The 10,095-nt window shown below is 37.4% G+C and overlaps 1 protein-coding gene across 1 annotated transcript; it reads left to right on the top strand.

The window, feature by feature from the left end:
• The first annotated feature begins 1,218 nt into the window (after positions 1-1,218).
• On the top strand, positions 1,219-3,938 carry LOC109205655 (polygalacturonase At1g48100). The gene is made up of 6 exons (XM_019368390.1): positions 1,219-1,863; positions 1,957-2,124; positions 2,215-2,259; positions 2,604-2,811; positions 2,901-2,982; positions 3,240-3,938. Exons 1-6 carry the CDS (start codon positions 1,480-1,482, stop codon positions 3,745-3,747), a joined length of 1,395 nt encoding a protein of 464 aa, XP_019223935.1. The 5' UTR covers positions 1,219-1,479; the 3' UTR covers positions 3,748-3,938.
• The last annotated feature ends 6,157 nt before the right edge of the window (positions 3,939-10,095 follow it).

Raw genomic sequence — 10,095 nt, forward strand, 5'->3', positions numbered from 1 at the left:
TGCAGGGTAAGACTGCGTACAATAGACACTTGTGGTCCGACCCTCCCAGACTACGCCCATAATGGGAGCTTAGTGCATTAGACTACTTTTTTGTAATCAAGCAGACAAATTTGAAAATTTACCCACCAATGCAATCCTTTTGCTATATGACCACTAAAAATTGTGATCCAAATTTCTATAGTGCTCCTAACTGAAAACTAAAAGAAGCATTATCTGAGGAAGATTTATAACCATATATTAAACTATAGCAGGTTCCATCAGAATAACTGAAAGAAGAATTGCCTATTGGGCAGTCTCACCAGTTTTGGGACCAAAGAAAGTGGGATGTAATGGGAAGAAAACGTGGGCTTCTTTAGATTTTCACTATTATGATTATATGATACCTACCCACCCCCAACACCGGCTCCGAGTACCCCTTATCTTTTCTTGTTCCGATTTAACTTATATATACTGACAACCAACGTAAAACTATTAGTACTATCTTGTAAGTGTATTTTAATACTCCATCCGTTTCAATTTAGATGAGGTAGTTTGACTTGATACAAAGTTTAAGGGAAAAAAAAAGACTTTTGAAATATGTAGTCCTAAAAGCTTAAGTAACAAAAGCTTTGTGGGGCCATGATATTTGTATGGCTATAAAAGCTTCTCATTAAGGGTAAAGTGGGTAAAATAAAAAGTTTAAAGTTGAATTGTTTCTAAATATAGAAATGTGTAATTCTTTTTGGAAGGGACTAATCATTTAAATTGAAACGGAGGGAGTAGTAGGTAACTTGTCTTTTTATAGTTAAGTTGGTAATTTCATTTCTTATGTATGTTACGGTGTAGTTATCTTTTAGGTGACCAAATAGTGTACATTCTTTATACTGTCAACATGTTAAATATACGAAGCTCTAGCGGAAACAGTCTCTATAACTTCTCAAGGTAGGGGTAATGTATGCGTATACATTACCTTCCTCAAACCCCACTCGTGAAATTACACTGCATTTGTTGTTGTTTGTTGTTGTTGTAGTAGTAGTAGTATATTGGAGTTACATACTTCTTGTTCAAGGGATATCCTCCATTTTTCCTCAACCAGAAAAACCATTCTGCAAATGGAATTGGTCGGTTTTGATATGATTAAAATAATACCGACCATGCAAAAGAACCCTTCTTCCACTAAGAATCACTTAGTATAAAAGGGATATTCACTTTGAGAACTTGTAAATACCATACTCATTATCAACAGCAGCAAACTGAACTACTTGCATAGTCTTTCAACTTGTTTACAAGTACTCTTTTTTTGGTGGTGGTCACATAATACAACTTCATTTTTGTTCTTTTTTGGTGGTGGTCACATGAAATAGACATAAATTATTCTCATAGGACTTAGTATTAGCCAGAGTCTACTAAAACAAGTAGCCAAATTGTTTTCCTTCACTTCCTTTTTTGGTTCTATAAATTCTTTGTTTTAATTAACATCCTAAGAACTAGACACAAATTATGGACTTTACTAAGATTTTCTTCTTGATTTTTCATTTTATCTTGTTTTCCTTTGTTTGTTCAGTTCATGGTAGGCTTTATGACTACCCGTACGTGCCCCGTTTTCGTGCATTGTCACAAATTTCATTGCCACCTTCCCCTGCACCTGAGGGTGCACCAAACACTAACAATGGTAAGAATTCAAATGATTCTGCAGCCATTTTCAATGTGTTATCTTATGGTGCTGTTGGTGATGGTGTAAACGACGATACACAAGCGTTTAAAATGGCGTGGGATGCTGCTTGTCAAGTTGATTCAGCCATTGTACTAGTTCCCTATCACTATTCTTTCATGATTCAATCCACAATCTTCACTGGTCCTTGTAAAAGTGGACTAGTTTTTCAGGTAATGTGACAAACTATTTCAATATTTTCGGATATTTGTAACATTCTTTTGAAGGACCTGATGGTGAAGTGACTAATTATGCTGATGGTGTAGATTGAAGGAACTATTATGCCACCAGATGGACCTGATTCATGGCCAAAAAATGTCAGTAAAAGACAATGGTTAGTCTTTTACAGAATTGATGGAATGTCAATGCAAGGTGGTGGACTTCTAGATGGCAAAGGTGAAAAATGGTGGAATCTTCCTTGCAAACCTCACAAAGTAATTTTCTTTACCCCATTTTTCCAATTATAAAATTTTCCACTGACCAAATTAACTTCCTTTCTAATGTAAATAACTTAAATGCAACAGGGAATAAATGGAACAACTGTAGCTGGTCCTTGTGACAGCCCTGTGGTAAGTTCAATAACACACTATTTTGTTCCTTTAGACAAAAAACTACTACTCGCTTTGTTTCAAAAAGATTGACATTATTTTTTTATTAGTCTGTTTCAAAAAGATTGGCACCTTTCAATATTTCCTTAATAAGATGCACTTATGCCCACAGAAATGCTATGGCAGGTTTCAAACCGCAAGTTTATTTAACACCACATATTTCAAAAATCTTCCCTTCTTTATTAAAGTTTGTGCAAAGTCAAACTAACACAATCTTTTTGAAACCGAGCGAGTAGTATTTTTTTTCAGGGTCAAGTCATAAAAAAGCTTGAGTATGATAATACTGAATCTTTATTTTTCTACAGGCTATAAGGTTTTTCATGAGCTCAAATTTGACAGTGCAAGGACTTAAAATCAAGAACAGTCCATTGTTCCATTTGAGATTTGACAGTTGCCATGATGTTCACATTGATTCACTTTACATTAAAGCACCATCTCAGAGCCCCAATACTGATGGAATTCACATAGAGAATACAAATGATGTCACTATACAAAATTCAATAATCTACAATGGTAAAATATTAAATTCCTGGAAAGTTTCTGATAACTCATTCTTGTTTCTTCTTATTCTTTTATCTAAGCACTTGCCTTTTATCTTGTAGGTGATGACTGTATTTCAATTGGAGCTGGTTGTTTCAATGTTGATATAAGGAACATGACCTGTGGTCCTAGTCATGGAATAAGGTATATTAAATTCTCTGCAACTCTGAGTATCATTATCTTTTTATGTCAAAAGTAACAAGCAAGTTTGGAACCACATATATAACCTTAAAAAATGGAACATTAACTAACAAAACTGCCAGAGTGAAAGAGGTATGCCCTACCACTACTGTACTAAAGTAGAAAGAACAACACTTTTAAGCCCATAACAACATGTCTACTCTGTCTTTCCTCTTTCCCTTTTGCCTTGAAAATAAAGACTGTCTTTGCATAATTTTCAGTATTGGCAGCCTAGGCATTCGCAATTCGCGGGCATGTGTATCGAACATTACAGTTACAGATTCAACTATTAAGCATTCAGACAATGGTGTTAGGATCAAGACATGGCAAGGTGGATTTGGTGCAGTATCAAAGGTTACTTTCAACAACATTAAAATGGAAAATGTCCGAAATCCGATAATATTAGATCAATACTACTGCAACAACAACAACAAGAGCTGTGCAAATCAAACATCAGCAGTGTATATTTCTGATGTGATTTATTCAAACATAAAAGGAACTTATGATGTGAGAAGTCCACCAATGCGTTTGGCTTGTAGTGACAGCGTCCCATGCACAAATTTGACTTTTGTAGATGTGGAATTATATCCAGCTCAAGGACAGAAAATTATAGAACCATATTGTTGGAATGCATATGGAGATCTTAGGAGTTTTACAATTCCACCAGTTTTTTGCCTGTTGGAAGGCAAACCTCAGTCATTGCCAAGTAATGATGTTGGTCAGTGTTGATAGATTTAAATGCTAAGAATAGAAAGTTGTAAAAGATGTATTATGGTTGCATAGAAAAAGATACTAGTATGATAATCAAAGTATGTATTAAAGTTTTAGTTCTACTAATATTGTTGCAGAGGGACTAAAAACTAAAGTGTAAGCATGTATCCCTTTTGTTAATGATATAAATATCTTTTAAACCGTGGTAATGCTTTGTCAGTTTTAGAATATCTTCTTTTCCTTTTTGGATTTTAACTCATGTACAAGCTAACAATGTAAGAAATTTCTAACTATAAGTACGTTCTAATATACGGTAGTAGGTAACCTACCTTATTTTTTATATAATTACAACTTCTAATGATTATCGATAATTATTTTTTAGGTGACTTGATAATATAAAATAATACATTGTTAGATTTATGGTCGTTCAAAAATAGCCCAGTTTCAAAAGTAATCGAAATCTAGCCACTTTTCATCTAAAGATAAATCTGAGCGAAAACATTGTTCAAAACTCGAAAAATACGCCAGTATATTATGCTGGAGTTTCAGCATAAGTATACTTGAACTCCAGCATATTATACTGGAGTTCTAGGATAAGTATGCTGGAACTCCAGCATAATATGATGGAGTTCCAGCATAAGTACACTAGATCTCCAGCATAATATACTGGAGTTCCAGCAAAGTATACCGGTCCAGTATAATATGCTGGAAGTTCATACACAAGTGCTCGAATCTCCAGTATATTATGCTGGAACTTTCCGTGTGTTGGAGTTCCAGCATAATATGCTGGAAGTTCATACACAGGTGCACCGAACTCCAGTATATTATGCTGGACCGGTCTCTGTTGCAGCAAAATAGTGGTTATTTTTCATTGACTTGATAAACGCTGGCTATTTTAAAATGACCAGTCCGAAAACTGGCTAGATCGTGCTATTTTTACGTCGGCCAGCTATTAGTTTTCCTTCTCTTTTTCCAAAATTTTGTGTAACGTACATTAGGCCCATTAAAGTAAGTGTTCAACTACTTTTATACAATGATAGTAATAAAAGAAAATTAGTAACTTAAAAAATAAGACACATTATCTGCCACAACGAGTTAAAGTATATTATAGTGAATGCAAAATACTTTTTAAATTTACATTATCAATCTATATAAATTAACAAGTAACTTAGGTCTCTCAAGTTCCTAAACTTAGGGGTGTCAATGGTTCGGTTCGGTCGATTATCTTATAAATTTTGTACTATACCAATTTTTCGGTTATTCTATTATGTATTATCAAAATTAGACTTTTCGAAACTGTCCCAATCATGTCGGTTTCTCTTCGGATCGGTACGGTTCGGTAAATTTTCTGTAATTTTTTAAAATGTCACGTAAAAGTCACTAGTAGAAGTAGAATGCAATAACATACATACTTTTATAGGATTTAATAGAGCTCTCTAAATATTTTTATAGTTTAAAAGGTGATGAAAAAAGAAAATATGAAAGATGGCAAGAGTATAGATTCATCAAATATTCTATAGCAGCGTAAACGAAACTAAGCAAATACAAAAAAAAAATATAAATCACACGAATGGAAAGATATTATTCAAGTTGGGATCCAAGAATAAAATCTATAGAAGATTTAACATTTCAAAAAGATAAATCTAAATCATACGAAAGGAAACATATTCAATACATTATAGGTTGCTACTCATAATCGCTACAATACCTTGTGTCTTGCTATAGTGAATATACTGGAAATGATTTAGTTTCAATAGGAGTAACATAAGAGGTTTGGAAATTAGAATCTTGAGTTTAATTACCCGTTAGCTTGTAACTGTTTCATAATTCCAAGGCCCAAGAAAAACATTAATGTTTTCTTATTTTTAAACGTAAAAATAGCACGGGCTAGCCAGTTTTTGGACTGGTCATTCAAAAATAGCCAGCATTTGCAAAGTCATTGAAAAATAGCCACTATTTTGCTGCAACACGGAAAGTTCTAGCATAATATACTGAAGATCGATGCTCCCGTGTATGAACTTCCAGCATATTATGCTGGAACTCCAACACGCCGAAAGTTCCAGCATAATATACTGGAGATTAGAGCATATGTGTATGAATTTCTAATATATTATGCTGGACCGATATATTATACTAGAGCGCCAGAATAATATGCTGGAAGTCCAATATATTATACTGGAACTCCAGTATATTATATTGGAGTTCCAGTATATTATACTGGAGTATTTTCCGGATTTTGAACAGTGTTTTCGTTCAGAATTATCTTTACATGAAAAGTGGCTAAATTTTGTTTACTTTTAAAACTGTGGCCATTTTTAATTGACCACTTGTAAATCTGGCTATTTTTGAATTTTTTCCTTTTTAAACTTAAAATATAAATATATTTTTCACGTTGTAAATTTATTTGGTACGGTTCGCTATTTTTAAAGTTTATTTTCATAAATTAAAAAACCTACACTAATTATCGGTACGGTTATAGATTTATACAAAAATCTACGGTTTTATTAAAAGAAACCTAAAAATCGGTTCCATACGGTACGGTTCGATCGATTTAGTCGGTTTTTAAATATCCATTGACACTCCTACCTAAACTCGGGTGTTTTGATTACTACTATTTCCATTTTACTCGTGAAGTTGGTATCTTTTTCTGTCAAATGAATATTTTACCTGATATCTAGCTTGGAGAAAGTAAAAGAAACCAAAATTCAGAGTTTAGACCATGTTAGGACGTCTATGAAATGCAATAGAAAGGGATCAAGAACTTTGTCACTTTTAACCATTTAATGGTTTAAGAAGTAACTAAACCACACACCTGTCAGTCGCTACATGCCAAAAAGTTTTTTTAGAAAGGAACGAAATGTATTGTAATATGAATCATTCTAAATAGAACTTTTCCTGATTTTGCTCCATGGCTCTTGGCTACAGAGGCCGACCCAGGTTTCGGCGGTCGCGGGTGTATACGGTAAAATCATGTGTCCCCGATTTTGTAAGCTCGAGGGCTCGCATCGAGGAACAAACTCGATATGGGCCGGGTTCGAGCCCGAGGGCAGAATATAAGGCTCGAAGAAAGTACGCGATGAGCACCGAAGCAGAGTATGACCAACCCCGAGATGATGCCTTTATGGGTTTGTAACAGAAAGAGCAAGATTCCTGCCATATCCCCAAGATCATGGCGTAAATTCCAGAACAGATTTGTACGAGTTAGTACGAATCCGTACTAGGCGGTTAGACAGTTGTCCCAATAAGATTCCTTACTGAAATAGAAATGTACCTTATTTTAGGGTTCCCCTACTATATAAAGGCGACCCCAATTATTTGTAACCCATCATCAATCATTGGCAAAAGAATATACTCTCTTACTTTCTTGTTCATTACTCATCAGAATTGTCTCTTAACTTTATTATCTTTACTTTACTGTTCTTGTCGACCTACCTCGAGGCCGTCTAGCTCGAGGTCAAGATTGGCTTAAACACTGGTTTGATTCAATTCTCTTCTCTAATTTATACGTTTAATTTCTTGGTTATTAATTAGTATTGAATTAGATCACGTATCTTTAAAACCACAAATAAGTTTAATTGTTACTCGTATTTTCGAGGTAAACAGTTTGGCGCCCACCGTGGGGCTGAAGATAATAGCGATTATTTCAGTACTGATTCTGGTAACACACGTTATTTTCACATTTGTTCTTGTCAAGAATTTTTGTTCTCGGGTTAAAACATTCAAACTCACAAAACGCATGCGTACACGGCGATGATGGTCTTGGATTTCATGGGGAAAACAACAATGTAGCTGCTCCGGGAGTGGTGTACCACCGATTAACCTTGGGGAAGTGCCAAATGTGGAACCAGTCGATGTTAGTTCACACATTGGTTTGAATGCGGATTTAGGCGCAGGACCCAGAGGAAGTGTACGCAGGGAAGTCCGATCTGGTGGCCAAGGAACGCAGGGTATAGGAGATGGGGAGTTAACCTCCAAGTAATATTCCAGATGCTACAAGCTCAACAAGTTGTTATCGCTCAGCTTCAAAGTCACCATAAAACTCCAAGTATGGTCGAGCCAGAAATCACTCGCCGTACTGAGCCGACGCCTGAAAGATCAAACGGTAATGGCTTGGGGAATAACCCCACAATTATGAGGATTCTCGAAGAACTCACCAAAAGAATCGAGTCGGGGGAGAAAAAGATTGAGGATAATGACAAAAAGGTGGAGACGTATAACTCCCGTGTTGATCAAACACCGGGAGCACCCCCGGTCTTAAAAGGTTTGGATGCCAAGAAATTCGTACAAAAGCCATTCCCTCCGAGCGCGGCTCCGAAGCCTATTCTAAAAAGTTCTGTATGGCCGATATACCTAAGTACAACGGAACGGGCGATCCTAATGAACACATTACCTCGTATACTTGCGGGATTAAAGGAAACGACTTAAATGATGATGGGATCGAGTCGGTTTCGTTGAAAAAATTTGGGGAAACTTTGTCAAAAGGAGCAATGATTTGGTATCACAACTTGCCACCGAATTCTATCGATTCGTTTGCTATGCTAGACGCCTTCGTATAGGCACACACTGGGGCCATAAAGGTTGCGAAAAGGAAATCAGACGTTTTAAAGATAAGATAGAGGAATGATGAGATGCTAAGGGAGTTCGTCCCGATTTCAAATGGAGCGAATAGAATTACCACCGCCGGTCTCGAATGATTAGGCCGTGCAAGCTTTTACACAGGGGTTGAACGAGCGGAGTTCGATCGCATCACGACAGTTGAAGCAAAATCTGATCGAGTACCCAGCTGTAACTTGGGCAGATGTGCATAATCGTTACCAATCGAAGATCAGGGTCGAGGACGACCGATTGAGAGCCCCCTCGGGTTCGGTTCATCCAAATAGATTGGTAGTTAAGGCCTCGAGGTATACGGATGGGGAACCAAGATCAAACAAGGAACGGTATCAGCCATATGTCGCGGATCGGAGAAATAACGGTTCGGGGCATAACCCTCCTCGGAACGATAGAAGAAATGATCGAGGTCAAAACTCTCGGGGACTTATGAGTAAGAATGGTTTTGATAAACACACCGATCCCGCGGAAGCACCTCGGTTATCGGAGTATAATTTCAGTGTCGATGCATCGGGCATCGTATCGGCCATCGGAAGGATCAAAGACACCAGGTGGCCCAGACCCATACAAATCGATCCTTCTCAAAGAAATCCAAACTTGATGTGTAAATATCATGGCACACATGGCCATAGGACTGAAGACTGCAGACAACTAAGGGAGGAGGTAGCTCGATTGTTCAACGAGGGTCATCTTCGAGAGTTTCTCAGTGATCGAGCTAAGAACCACTTCAGACAAAAGAGACGCCAACAAAAAGAATGAGCAGGAAGAGCCGCAACATGTAATACATATGATCATTGGTGGGGCCGATGTTCTACAGGGGCTTATATTCAAACGTACCAAGGTGTCAATTACCAAAGACAAACGAACTCGGAGTTATGTGCCCGAGGGCATCCTATCGTTCAATGACGAGGAAGCGGAAGGCATTTCTCAGACGCACAATGACGCCCTGGTAATTTTTATTTTGTTAAATAATATTCAAGTTAAACGTGTTCTAGTGGATCCAGGTAGCTCAGCGAACATAATCAGATCGAGGGTCGTTGAGCAGCTCGGCCTACAGGACCAAATTGTACCTGCATCTCGAGTCTTAAACGGCTTCAACATGGCATGTGAAACAACGAAGGGGGAGATAATCCTACCAGTGAATGTGGCTGAGACCATCCAAGATACAAAATTCCATGTCATTGAAGGCGACATAAGATATAACGCACTACTCGGGAGGCCATGGATCCACAACATGAGGTCCGTACCTTCAACCCTTCATCAGATGATGAAATTCCCAATAGTGGATGGCATGAAAACAGTTTACGGGGAACAACACGCTTCAAAGGAAATGTTTGCAATCGATGAGGTGATACCAGTACCAGCGCCTTCGATCTCAAAAAAATCGAGCACCAAAGATAAGCAGGCGGCCAAATAGCAATCACCGTTCCCAGCCTCGACCGAATCAGAGAAACAGGTAATTGAAGAAGAAGAAGAGGATTTCCTTACTCCTCGAACTTTCGTTGATTCCTAAGAGTCAGATGCAACTAAGTCAACGGTCGAGGAGCTGGAACAGGTCATACTGATCGAGTATATGCCCGAGAAAAAGGTATACCTGGGAACGGGGTTAACCCCCAAATTCAGGAAAAAACTCATTCAATTTCTTATCGATAACATGGATTGTTTTGCTTGGTCCCATTTAGACATGACAGGGATCCCACCAGAAATAACAATACACCGGCTAAGCCTCGACCCCAGATGCAAACCAGTAAAGCAAAA

Source organism: Nicotiana attenuata, unplaced genomic scaffold (genome assembly GCF_001879085.1).
Source record: "Nicotiana attenuata strain UT unplaced genomic scaffold, NIATTr2, whole genome shotgun sequence".
Classification (NCBI taxonomy): Eukaryota; Viridiplantae; Streptophyta; class Magnoliopsida; order Solanales; family Solanaceae; genus Nicotiana; species Nicotiana attenuata.

Excerpts from the sequence above, each read along its gene's own strand:
- LOC109205655 (XM_019368390.1), top strand. The coding sequence starts at position 1,480 with ATGGACTTTACTAAGATTTTCTTCTTGATTTTTCATTTTATCTTGTTT. Across the intron at positions 2,812-2,900 it reads AAATTCAATAATCTACAATG|GTGATGACTGTATTTCAATT; the intron begins GTAAAATATTAA and ends TTTATCTTGTAG. Across the intron at positions 2,983-3,239 it reads GGTCCTAGTCATGGAATAAG|TATTGGCAGCCTAGGCATTC; the intron begins GTATATTAAATT and ends CATAATTTTCAG.